Source organism: Chelonoidis abingdonii, chromosome 1 (assembly GCF_003597395.2).
Source record: "Chelonoidis abingdonii isolate Lonesome George chromosome 1, CheloAbing_2.0, whole genome shotgun sequence".
NCBI classification, from domain to species: Eukaryota; Metazoa; Chordata; order Testudines; family Testudinidae; genus Chelonoidis; species Chelonoidis abingdonii.
This window is the reverse complement of record NC_133769.1, coordinates 165,685,933-165,700,051: the sequence shown is the minus strand read 5'-3', so window position 1 is coordinate 165,700,051 and position 14,119 is coordinate 165,685,933. Positions and strand designations below refer to the sequence as shown.

Here is a 14,119-nt window from a genome sequence, read left to right as displayed (position 1 = left end):
GCTCATCTGGCGGCGCTCCAGGTCTTCAGCAGCACTTCAGCGGCGGGTCCTTCGCTTGCTCTGGGTCTTCGGCCGCGGGTCCATCAGTGCCACCGAAGACCTAGAGTGAGTGAAGGACCCGCTGCCGAAGTGCTGCTGAAGACTCGGAGCACCACCCGGTGAGTACAAGCCCCATGTGGTTTTTTTTACATTTTTTTTTAAGTCATCCCTGCCAGGGCCCCGCCAAAACTGTTCAGATTGGGCCCCGCACTTCCTAAAGCCGGCCCTGGTGCAAGGCATTGTGTAATTAGGACTGATTACCTGTTTCCCAGAACAGTGCTGCTGACCAAGCTTCTCAAAGAGAAAGGGTGACTAATTGTAGTGAAGTATGAACCAAAACCTCAACATCTTATCTCCAGATTAGACAAGTAGAAAAAAGGGTACGTCCAGAGTACCTGCCGTATAGGCAGGTAGCGATTGATTTATCCTGGATTGATATTTCGCATCTCATCTAGATGCGATATATTGATCCCTGAACGCGCTCCCCGTTGACTCCGGAACTCCACCGGAGCGAGCGGTGGTAGCAGAGTCGATGGGGGAGCCACGGACATTGATCCTCCACCGTGAGGATGGGAGGTAAGTCGGAATTAGATACTTTGACTTCAGCTATGGTATTCCCGTTGCTGAAGTTGCGTATCTTACATCAACACCCCCCTCCTAGTGTAGGCCAGGCCTAAAATTTTAGTGCCCGTCATCTACCTCCTTTCCAGTACCTTTGTCTCAGAATAAAATCTGCCAACTATCATGACATTACTCCATTGTCATCTTACCTATAATGCCTATGGCAAGAGTCTAATCTTACTGATAGATAATTATGCATCTTATATCCATCAGTCTTGTACTTATACCTCAAATATAGCAGGCAGATGCATCAACAGAATGCCAAAAAACTGCTGATGCCTTTATATTTTAGGTTGTCATGCGTATGGATAAAACCTCTATTAAATGGAATTCAAAACCCGCTCAAGTATGTAATCAACATTACACTCTAGTGCTTGTATGGCTGCAGTCTACAGAGGTTGTAAATCTTGATATGAAAACAAAAGGGACTCTGGAATTTTGAAAAACCCACAAAAAGACCTTTAGCAACAATTCCTTATATTTGTTCAAGGTAAAAATTGTGGATTTTTTTTTTGTCATGGAACTTTACGGGCCATGAATTATTTTCACATAGCAAATCAAACAAATGCCAGCTATTACATACACCTCTACCCCAATATAACACGAATTTGGATATAACATGGTAAAGCAGCGCTCCGGGGACGGGAGGCTGCGCACTCCGGTGGATCAAAGCAAGTTCAATATAATGCAGTTTCACCTATAATGCAGTAAGAATTTTTGGCTCCCGTGGACAGCGTTATATCAAGGTCGAAGTGTAGTTACTATCTGACCACCATCACCTAGCCTGACACACACTAATGACTTAGAAAGACTACTTTGAATGTGTGATGGAAAAGAGAAACCAAATTCAGTGTCTCTGAAGGTACTGAAACTCAGGGGCATGGGTTGGTTGGTCCAAACTACAAGGGGGGATGAGATTCCAATAGAAAGTTGCTTCCCTCCTTCCTTTGCAGTGTAAGCAGAAGGAGGCCTTGAAAAACACTAGTAACTAGACCCTCTTTGGTGGGGGGAGACGGGGGATCAATTACCTGGGAGCCAAGGTCTATTTGAGCCTGCACTTCCCTGTTGGTATATTAATGGGATACTTCCCTCATATATGGCAATTTCAACTGAAGCAGTCTATCATAAGCAACCCTGAGGGAGCAAGCTTGATTAGGGTTGACAACACAGCTACTGAGTAATCCTGGGAATGGAGGCAACTTCCTCATATTGTCCAGAAGTATCTAAAACAAAGACATGGAAACAACACTTTCCATAAGCCTGCTACGGTCCCCACAGACACACTTTGTCCTATTCTTTTTAGAGAATCTACTGACCCAGCTTGTTAGATCATTTAGATCAAGGGTAGAGTTTCAAACTTAACTCTGCTGGCTGCCAATCTAATAGCAGATCATCTGGCCACAAACATAGTGTTCTTATCAACCCAGGTTAGCCAGAAGGTGCACTCTGCACCAGCTGTGCTTTCTTTAGTGCCCGAATGAAGAGTGAATTACAACAATCTGCTCTAAGTTTATCAGTGTGGCCAAGTCTGCGTCTGGCAGGACAGGATGTATTCTGATCAGCTAACAGTGGAAGAAAGTTTTTCTAGATGCTCTTTCTAGGATCAGTCCAGGACAACTACATGGAGCATTATTTTGATGGAGTAGGGCAAGTGTCCCCTATAGCTCTTCAAAGTGTATTCTATCCACAAGCATCACCTCTGCCTTTCCCAGAAGCCAATCTCATCAAGGTTCTGAGATAGCTGGAGGATGACATGGTTTGCATTTGAATCAAGGGAAATGTATCTATGTATTGTTTGCATTTTCCTTCTGCCAGCATTAGAGACAGGTGTTAGATAAGGCCAAGCTGAGAACCACAATGCACAAGGGCCTTGGTTACTGCAGCGTTTGTCTGTCACAACCTTCTAGATGCAGCCTCAAGCTCATGACTGGTATTTTTCATAATCCTCTATTAACCCAAAGGGTGGGAAGGAAAAGATAATGCTAGATCATCACATGGACTTTTAGCTCCATCTACAGGAAAAAGGCAGCAAAGATAGCTAATTTCCTATTAAAAGTCAAAACACCTACCCTTTTACCATCAATACATCAAGAAAGAAAACAAATTTCTACTGGTTCCTCCATTCTTACTTTAATTAAGATTAATTATACAGTATCACAAGTTTATCGACTGTAAATTGGATATGATTAACGTAAGATCTCTAGTTCAGGAACTTGTATGTCACTGAATATTAATGTAAAGAACGGAGTGCAATTTGCAGTGGATTAAAAAGTGCTTGAATAGAAGTCATTGCCAGCCTCCTACCGCAAGAGCACTTACCCCAAACGTCCTCATTCGCGCATTGTTCAGATATGCATATGCTGATACAATCTTTGCTTTATACAAAAATCTAATTCCAGAGAAGAAATTATGGTACTGGTACAGTCATCTTATAATGCACAATAGAGTCTTGTACACATATTCTGGTCTGCAAGCTTTGCACTTCTTTACACAGGATGGAATAGAGTCTAGATAAAGCCAGATCCCCTGTGAAGTATAGCATTGTATTCTCTGCCGGACTATGGATCAGTGCAAGCTCTTTGAGACAGGGACAGTCTTTTTGTTGTGTACCTAATAGGATGAGGTCCTGGTCTGTGGAGGGAACTCCTCTGCCAGTGGTTCTCAGATGAGTTTTTACTGTGGCCAAACGTGTGGCCAAAGCGTATTCCCAGTGGCCACAGTTTTGAACGTTAAAATATTACACTGGTGATAATCTAGTTATGAGGTTATTTGAAAGTGTCATGTGAATAAACAAAACATCTTTTCAGCGTAAAAACTAATATGTACTATTAATAAGAGCACAAAAGTTACACAGTTTATTAACTATATTACTGTCAATTACTAACAATTTTTTAAAAAGTTAACAAAATGTCTCTTTTTTGTAGCCAAGTAGTTGTAAATATGAACTTTTTTTAATTTCAAAAGGTTCTTGGAAGGGAACTGCTCATGACTCCTCTCTTCCGGCACAAATCAGAGTGCAGCCTCTGGGTTTTTGTCAGTACGTTTGTTTCTGTATTTGCTCTTCACAAAGTGAAGTGCCCTGGAAGTACACTTCTGTGTAACAGTTGTTGGAAACATGGCTCGCATCACTACAGCCACATGCACAGGTTCTGTGAATGCTTTGCACACCGAAACTCCTCAGCTGTGTCACACAGGGATCACAGAGAGGGGCTTCAGTTGTTCATTCACAGAGGCAGCAGCCCTACTCATAGACTCATAGGTCAGAAGGGACCAATAAGATCATCTAGTCTGACCTCCTGCACAAGGCAGGCCACAAAACCCTACCCATACACTTTTATAACAACCCCTAACCCATGACTGAGTTATTGAAGTCCTCAAAATTGTGATTTGAAGACCTCAAGCTGCAGAGAATCCACCAGCAAGCGACCCATGCCCCACGCTGCAGAGGAAGGCGAAAAACCTCCAGGGCCTCTGCCAATCCGCCTTGGAGGAAAATTCCTTCCCGACCCCAAATATGGCGATCAGCTAAACCCTGAGCATGTGGGCAAGACTCACCAGCCAGCACCCTACTACACTACAATGAAATGCTGCTGGGCCCACCGTGGGCTTTGGTGGCCGCAGCAGGGAGTTTGGGAAAAGGGCTCCAAGACCCTAAATGTTGTGCTGGCCACATTTGAGAATCACTGTCCTAGGCACTACAGGAATACAGATAGTACATGAACAATGATGGAGGGAACATAAACAATGATGTGGTGAACAACAGTGAGAGACCAGTGCAGGTTTATTTTTAAATGCACACTGTGATGTATGCGACGGTGGAGTTATGCCTGCACACTTTGATAGCACCTAGATGATATTATAGGCATAGGCAATATCAGAAATGTCTGAGATGCTTCCCCGGCAGAAAAGTAATATGTTAAAAAACATACAAAGAATTCCTCCTACTTCAGTAGATTCAGACCAATATCAGTGATTGTAATAGCACCATAAAGGAAGTGCAGCTACAAACACTGTGTAGAACACTTCTAGTTCTGGGTCCAAACAAGCAAGAATCTGAGCTGAAATTCTAATTTCACAATTTACTTCATATATAAGATTATAGATATCACATACCTCCATAACTCACATTGCGTTAAAACTAGGGCAGTTGATTAATCGCAGTTACCATATATACTCGATCATAAACTGGTTCGTTTATAAGCTGACCGCCCTCCCCCCTCCCAGGATGGATAAGTAAAAATGGAAAATTTTTATAACCCGTTCATAAGCCGACCCTGTAATTCAGGGGTCAGCAAACTTTGGCTCCCAGGCCACGAAGATAAGCTGCTGGTGAGCCGAGATGGTTTCTTTACCTCGAGCGTCCGCAGGCACAGAGGTAAACCTAAGTAAACAAAATGTCCCGGTACGCCAGCTGCTTACCCTGACAGACCAGGACAGCAATTGGTGGGGAAATTATTTGGGGGGGGGGGGGGAGAGAAGCTGTGAGTCAGGGGAGTAACCCCAGTGACCACCCTCTCACGACCCCACCTCTAGGCTGGGACCCCCACACTCTCCCCATCCCACCTTATCTGGGGAGGGCAACGGGAGGATGTCTCTGGCCTGGCTGGAGCTACTCTGGCAGGGTGGGCAGTGCAGCCGCAGCCTGCTCCGGAGGGCCAGACTAGGTGGTGCAGCCGCAGCATATTTCATCTGGCTGGGCCGGGTGGCATGGCTGCAATGTGCTCCGACAGGCTGGGCAGCGTGGCCACAGCCTGCTCTGGGTGGCTGGGCCAAGTGGCACGGCTTCAGCCTGCCAGCCCCAGAGCTGCAGCTGCTTCGGAGGCTGGGGGAGAGCAGCGTGGCCAGAAGCGGAGAGACTCTGGCCCAGCCTCTTCCCTTCTGGCTCTACTGCCTCTCCTTGCTCCCTCTGTTGGGGGGAGGGGCTGTGTCTCACCTCTCCCTCTCTATACCCATTCATAAGCCGACCCCCTTCTCTGGTGCTTCCCTTTTTCACTAAAAAAAATTCAGCTTATGAAAGAGTATATATGGTAACTCGTGATTAACTCAAGAAAATTAATCATGGTTAATTGCAGTTTTAATCGCACTGTTAAACAATAGAATACCAATTGAAATGTATAAAATATTTTTGGATGATCAATACACTGATTTCAATTACAGCACAGAATACAAAGTGTACAGTGCTCACTTTATATTATTTTTATTACAAATATATGCACTGTAAAAATGATAAACAATATAAATAGTATTTTTCAGTTCACCTCATACGATACCGTAATGCAATCTCTTTATTGTGTAAGTTCAACTTACAAATGTAGGGTTTTTTTTTTATGTAACTGCACTCAAAAACAAAATAATGTAAAACTTTAGAGCCTACAAGTCTACTCAGTCCTACTTCTTGTTCAGCCAATCGCTCAGACAAACAAGTTTGTTTACATTTATGGGAGATAATGCTGCCAACTTCTTATGTACAATGTCACCTGAAAGTGAGAACAGGCATTCGCATGGGACTTCTGTAGCCGGCACTGCAAGGTATTTACGTGCCAGATATGCTAAACATTTGCATGCCCCTTCATGCTTTGGCCACCATTCCAGAAGACCTACTTTCATGCTGACGACGCTCATTAAAAAAATATGTTAAATAAATTTGTGACTGCACTCCTTGGGGGAGAATAGTATGTCTCCTGCTCTGTTTTACCCGCATTCTGCCATATACTTCATGCTATAGCAGTCTTGGAACACTTTTACAGCAGACTTGACAAAACGCAAAGAAGGCACCAATGTAAAATTGGCTACAGCACTTCACCCAAGGTTTAAGAATCAGAAGTGCCTTCCAAAATCTGAGCAGGACGAGGTGTGGAGCACGCTTCTAGAAGTCTTAAAAGAGCAACATTCCAACGCAGATACTAGAGAACCCGAACCACCCCAGAAAGAAAATTAACTATCTCCTGGTGTGTAAGCGAGTGGACACACCCCTGCGATGCCTCCTGCTGGTCTCTGTTGGGAATTATCTCTCCAACTGTCAGAGTGCCCTCTACAGGCCAGTGATCCCCCTTGCCGCTGGCCGTGTCCCTCCCAGGACCCCAGTGCCCCTTTTTTTGGGGTTCTGCCCCTCTGGAAGTAACCCCCAATCTCAGGGTCTCCCCTCCCAGGGGAACCTCCACCCACTATCCCCACCTTAACTCAGTCTTGGCTACTGCCAGTCATCACTTAGCTCCCATTCACTGGGGCAGACGGCAGTGTACCAGCCACTCATCACAGGCAAAGGGATTTGGACCTGCTGCCTTTGCCTACTCGTGGGCTGCCCCTTTGCAATCCCAGTACCCAGTTGGCCTTACCCTAGGCCTGTAACCTTGGGGGTTTCCAGGCCAGAGCTCCTCAGCTCCTCTTGCCTTCCCCCAGCCCTGCTCCAACTTAGGTACCCAGGTATGCTCCTTAGCAGCCAGGCCCTTCTCCCTCTAAAGGCAGACAGAGAGTATTTGTTCCTGGCTTTCCTGGCCTTTATAGGGCCAGCTGGGTCTGTTTGGGGCATGGCCACAGCTGAGGCTGGTTTCCCTCAATCAGCCCAGCTTTTTCACTGCCACAGCCCTCTCGAAGGGCTGTTTTAAGCCCTTCCAGGAAGGACTGGGTGACCACCCTGCTACATGGTGACATCTGACTCACATGATCAAAATTAACATGCACCGATCCATTCTCCTCTGGATTGTTATTGAGCAGAACCCATCATCAGCGTGGATGCATGTCCTCTGGAATGGTGGCTGAAGCATGAAGGGCAGCAGCGGCTTCAGGCACCAGCGCTCCAAGCGCGCGCCTGGGGCAGCAAGCCGTGGGGGGTGCCTTGTTGGTCACTGCAAGGGCAGCAGTCAGGCAGCCTTCGGCGGCTTGCCTGCAAGACGTCTGCCGGTCCTGCGGATTCGGCAGCAATTCAGCGGCAGGTACGCCAAATCTGCAGGACCGGGGACCTCCCGCAGGCAAGCCACCGAAGGCTGTCTGACTGCCATGATTGGGGCAGCAAAAAATCTAGAGCCGCCCCTGATGAAGGGACGTATGAATCTTTACCGCATCTGGCACGTAAATAATTTGCGACACAAGCTACAACAGTGCTATGCAAAGCCCTGTTCTCATTTTCGGGTGACCCTGTAAATAAGAAGCGGGCAGCATTATCTCCCGTAAATGTAAACATATTTGTTTGTCTTAACGATTGGATGAACAAGAAGTAGGACTGACTGGACTTGTAGGCTCTATGCTGCCTACAATTATTGTTATTTATTATTTGTATTATCATAGCATCTAGTCCAGTCACGGCAAGGACCCCACTGTGTTAGGTGCTGTACAAAAACCAAAAAATACACTGTGTCTGCCTCCACTCTTGTTTTAGAACTACATCCATGCAAGTATGATGTGTGTGTTATGCTTTTAGTTTAGCAGTACATACCTGGGGATTAAAGTATATTTTTTCAAATTTGAAAATACTGATCAACATTCTTTCTAATTTGTACTTTTACTTTCTGAAGGGACAGAAAGTAGTTTCATTCACTAAAATAAACAACATTAGTACATGGATAGCACACCGTAACAGAGTTGTGTGTGCGTTAAGACAAAGTTAAAGACGTTCTCAGTATACCACACACCAGGCTCCAGAGTTTTATCAAAACAGTCTTCAGAATGATAAGTGCATGAACTAGACACTGAAGCCTGCAAATATATTATGGGCCTCATTTGCTCAGAGAGTATGTTGGTAAAGGGAGTCTATTCTGTTTATTTTAAAATAATTGAACAGTAGGGTATTTAACTTCTGACAGTGCACTCTGTGCTGTACAATTCAGAGAAAGTCCCCATCCCAAAATGCTTATAATCTAAACAGACAGATCACAAGGACAGAGATATCGAAGATGGCTTTAATTTAGGACTATTTTCTTTTTTAATAATGTGCTGACAGTTCTTACTGACATAAGGTAGCATTTATGGGCCCCACAGAAGGAGAGCACTTTCAGGAGAGAGAGATATGAGTGGGCTGATGCCTAATGCACAAAGATTTGTTCTCCTAACTGCTCACTTGTATTCTTGTTTGTGCTATATGCCAGTTTCTATTGCTAGGATAATGTGATAGCAGCAATAGAAAGGAATGCTTTCTTCAATTTTCTAGACTGTTTAATATCGTAATGCTAATCAATAAACACTACTGAATGGTGCAAGATTGGTCTGCAACTGGCTAAACAGCTCTTTGCTCTTGGATTAAGAGACTCAGTTGCAAAATGTGGTTTGTTTGTTTTTTTAAATATGCCAAACAGTGGCCAAAATTTCCTAATGTGTATAGGGGTTCTGTGAACCCAATTTAACATCTTATTAGGCATAGATCTTCAGGCATGTGCTCAGCATTTTCTGAAAATTAATCTCCTTTAAGCTCTCTCAAACTGGGCACCCAAGAATGGAAGCAACTAAAATCATTAGTTGCTTTTGATAATGTTAGCCAGCGTCTTCACTAAGATCAACAATGAACAGTATTACTGCTCATTCACTGCTTCTTTCTATTTAGGTCAAATTTATGGTACCAAGCACTGAAGTAGTCTCTCAATCAGATTTGTCTTAAACTCAGTTATTTTTTTTTTTTTAACATGAAAACACATGTAAGGGAAGCAAAGGGTTTTTTTTTTTTTAGATAAAAATAAACTTCCACCTTCTCTTTGTATTCCTATCTGCCCCTGCTGTTTTCCTCTCCCCTTCAGAAAGCAAATGAGCCACAACAGGTTAGCTTTTATCTTTCACTTCTCATTAATCACCACTTCAAATGCTTCCTTCTGATTTTTTCAGAATAAAAGGTTAGAAGCAGTAGCAGAAACACAATCGTAAAAAGCCCTGGTTGCATCACCATTTTCTTTTCACAATTTTCCTTATAACTTGCGAGAGTTACAAAACTAGCAGCAAGAGTTGCAACAGTGCTCAACTTTTGACTTTTTAAACTTATTTTTAACAATGTAAATTGGAATAAAACCTCCAGATGCGTGTACTATACATATATTTAAGAATCAAAAGGGAGATCATCCACATATAAGGGGCTACTGAAAAGCACAGCTGTATAGAAGGTGATCTAGGAGCAGAGGGGAGTATACTAGTATAACTATGGATTCCTTTTTTACTCCAATTATTTAAATATACTTTTTCATCACAACTGGCAGGTTTTGGTTAAGTACATTTCTACAAATGTATTTTTAAATATTTCTTCCTTTATTTAAGACTTTATTTTATTAACTACAATGGAGTTTCAAGCTACACATTGCATTCCACTTCAGGAATTTGCAGGTGGTCACTATACTAGAGACAAAAACACACAGTTCAAATATACTACAGAAGAGGTTTATATCTAAGTATAAAAATAGAAAATCTTTCTATTCTCAGGCAGGAGAATGATCCAACTAAACATCTTTGACAATAATCATGAAATCTAATTATCAGGCTAAAGTGCGAAGATTTTAGCTTAAAAGGCCAGAAGAGGGCAGTCAAAGCTAGAATTAAAAGCAATGGCTGATTAAGTTTCTTCTCAGACTGCCTAAAGCGAACTCACAGTTCCTAGTCAGTTTTCCTTTGTAGCTTCAGCAGGCAGGACCAGTCCTGTCAGTCATCAGGGAGCATCTTACTCCCCTCTCCAGAAGACTTCCCAGTGTGACTGTTTCCAAGGCTCAGAGGTATCCCAAGAATTCTGATACACAAAATAAAAGTAATGAAGACACCTTTTCCTATGTTTCAATTGTCAACAGAAGACTTCCCATCACAATATGGGTTAGAATTGCAAGATGAAAGGCAACAAGAAAGCCCATCACATAAGTATTTGCAATCTTGTCCAGTTTCTCTACCAGGTATCCCAATTTGAATCCATTCCTGGTTTACGTCCAGGCTAATGATAAGAGCTCTTCTTGGGAACAATTTGTGATAGCGTGAAGGTGAACATGGGAGAGAAGGAATAAGAATCTTTGAAGTGGGTGCACATTCACACTCTTCAAATCCAGGATAACTCTGATCCCTTGTGACTGCATAGGATGAAGAAGAATGTGGACCTGGTCTCTGAGTATCCTCTCCAGTCTTGTACTGGTTCAATGACCGGCAAGTAGGACAGTAACCTCCCAAATCATCTGAACATACTTTATCAGACATTGAAAAGAAGAAAAGGGAGTTGGAGGAGGAGGCAGGAATCAGCCTCAAGGGACTTGAATTCTATTACAGAACCTTTACCAACTACTTCTGTCACCCATTGATCCAAGGAGGTGGCAGGCTACTGGCTAACACTGGAGAAGCATGACTCCATCGGGTTCCCCCCTCGGATGGGTACAAGAGAGAAGGGAAGCAAAGCATTTTTGTTGTTCAGGGTGGATATCTGGAGAAAATACTTCTGGGACTTTTAGTGCAGGATCTGTTCCAACACCCTTTCCATCAAGTTACTGTCTCATCAGCAGAAGTTAGATGAGGAAAAACCTCAAAAGGACTGTTTGTTCCTAACTGGAGGTTTGTAAATCTTTCTTCTGGTATCTTGCCAATGGCAGGATTTTCTCATCCTAATCTTTGACTTCTGGGACTGCTTTGTCTAAGCATTCAAAGCACTCAAAAATAAAGCGCTCAGTAAAGAAACTATCAAGTCTTCGGATGTCTGCGTTCCATTGTACAGTCCCCAAATGCCTTATTATTGTGCTCCTGGGTAGCCACAAAGCAAATCGAAGAAAGCACAAATCTGATACTCAAGCTGCTCCGAGAGAGCCATTTTATTTAGTAGTTGATTTCAGGCCCTTTGGCCCAGCCAGGTATTTTCTGAGGGAAAACACTTACAGGCCAAAATGGCACAAGCAAAGTATGTAGCAGCGGTAGAAGAGAAGACGCTTCAGTCCTGCAGATGTGGCCATAGCACCAGGAGGACTCTTGCCTGTGATCACTGAGCAATTTAGGTAGAACACTGCCTTCTGAAAGGATGACTGATTCTCATAGTTAGTGATGGCTGAGTAAACACTTTGTGAGGGTAGCAGTCTGACTTCAATTCTGAGGCTGTGTTAAATTTGAGCTATTTCAGAGTGCTGATTAAACCTGTTTGGTAGGCCTCACTCTGCTTTTAAATATTTTCCAGGACTGGATCAAGAGCTCTACTTTGGAAACTTAAAGGAAGTACATCTTTGTTGACTGTCCTGTGTTTAACCCTGAAACCACGTGAGTATCAATACACAGAGTGGAGATTTGGCAGGAGAGAAAGCGAAGAGAGAAGAGGAGCCATTTCTGGGATTCTTCCGTTGAATCCAGACCTGAGGCAGGCAAGTTGTCTGGAAGAAGAAATTCTCAGATGAGTGAGTCCTTAGGTGAACTCAGTACATGCCTCTTTCTTGGATTTGGCTTCTCACCACCAGAGCTATAGATTTAATCCTTTATAGAGAAGGATCAGTGAGATTGGTTAGCTCCAAGAGGTTCAGACCTACATCCAATTTCTCTCAGTCATATTCTGGTGAAGGCTAGGCAGGGTAGGACGAAGAATTCCTTTGCTTCCTCTCATAGGCTGCAGGAACACTTTCACCTCCTCCAAGAAAAAGGAGTCCAAAGCAGAAGGGGTCAATGTCACCTTATTTGAAATTCCCTCTGAGTGATATACTTGACCTTTGTTGGCCTTCTCCTGAAAAAAAGTCCATTTGTTGTCCAGCGGGGAAGAGGAGGCTCTCAGGACCAGCTCAGACGGTAGGCTATCCTACACTAGTCATACTGATGATTGAGATGGAGGATGATGACAAAATGGTTTGGTTGTCTGAGACTGGCAGCAACCATTGGATAAATTCTGCAGAAGGGTATCTCTAGGATAACTAGGGAGTTTAAAATCAGCAATGGTGAGCTACTTACCCCAGGGCTGGCTGAAAGCACTGGCGGCTGTTTGGGTGTGACTGTTCAGTGATGGGCAGGGTTTTCTGCTCTGGAGTAGAGTTCAGCTAAGCAGCCCCTAATCTGCCAGTGGCATCCAGGAGACTGTCTGAAGAAGCCTTAGGTTCAGGAAGAGACATCTGGAGCAGCACTGGAGCTGGTTACTGGCATGTCTGTAGATGTACAACTAAACCTGGTAACTAGGTTTAGGTAACTTATTTATAGTGGTGCTGCTCTCACAACTGTTGAACCCTCTTGATTGGGCCTTCCTGTTTGGCTACTGCTGGGAACTCAGGCTGCCAGGTTCCTCATTTCAGTTGAGCAACTGGAATGTCACTTCTGGTGGTACCGGAAGGAAGGCTACAAAACTGCACTCACTGGGAAGGGCTCCTCCTGGATACGGAAAGAACAGGATCTCTCTGTCGAGAATGTCTGCAGGGGATCTGCCCATGTAAGGCCTCTATCTCTGGCTCCGCTTGAAGCCAGGGGGGTTGGGGAGACCACAAGATACTGAACACTGGAACAGAGATGTTTCCAGGTAGGAGAAACAAAGGAATTCTAGCGTGGCTTCTGAGTTATTCCTCTAAGTGCTTGCTATGTTCTCATGTTAGGAGGCAGAGGGAACCAGGACATTTTCTAGAAGGGTGAACCAAGCTCCTTTCGACTGATTGACAAGTCTGGTCCTACCTCCTGAAGCTGCAGATCCCAGAAGCAGCAAGTGTTGGAATTGTAAGCCTGGATATGAGAAAAAAACCAATTAAATATTTCTAACTTTTGCTTTTAAAAAGTTTGGCCACCGTCTCCTCTAACATTTCTTGGAATCTTATTTAATTACATGAACATTTTGGGAAAGACGGAAAAAAGAGCAATTCCACTCAAAGTATAATATCAGTAATACAAAGAGACAAAGTAGAACAATCTCATTATGAAATACTCCTAAGCCTGATATTAAAGTTATTAGTGTAATTTTAAAGAGTATTCTTAACAGAGTAGAAATGTGCCAGTCTGTTGGTTGTTCAACTGCATAAGATAGCATCTTTTTTCCAAGGAAAGTATTGGCATGTTCAGCCAAATGATCAGACTTCCCACATATAGTTGGATTCTTTATAATTTTATCTGCGTATGGAAACAAGCACAGCCAATTAACATAATTTAAAAATTAAAAAAAAAAACTTTACTCACATTAGGATCTATCCTAGGGTCTAAAAAACGCACTTTACTGGATTCTAGAGACTGCATGAAACCCATCAGGTAACACATATTGTGCCTACAAATTTGCAGCAAAATAAACCAAACACTCGTTTCAGTGAGGTCAGCCGGAATTTTGCCATTATTTTAACAGAATCTGAATTTAGACCACTGGGAAGAATTAAGGAGAGATTATTAGTTTTATCTAATTTTTGTTACCTACAGCCGTTCAAGTGATACCTTTAAAGTTTTTTTTAGTGCAGGATATGCCATGTGTTTAATAATCTTACATTTTTAATATGGATTTATTTTGAAATTACATATCACAACAACTCATTCTCAGTGAGAACTTTCAAAAATGAAATGTTTACTATGGAATTTAATTGGTTAAATG

General features: G+C 43.2%; 1 protein-coding gene across 1 annotated transcript in view; it reads right to left on the bottom strand.

The window, feature by feature from the left end:
- DCBLD2 (discoidin, CUB and LCCL domain containing 2) overlaps positions 1-14,119 on the bottom strand; it is a 68,311-nt gene that overhangs the window by 8,045 nt on the left and 46,147 nt on the right. Inside the window, exon 12 of the mRNA XM_075063276.1 lies at positions 13,225-13,272. Within this exon, the coding sequence (XP_074919377.1) occupies positions 13,225-13,272 (48 nt within the window). The remainder of the gene's footprint in view (positions 1-13,224; positions 13,273-14,119) is intronic.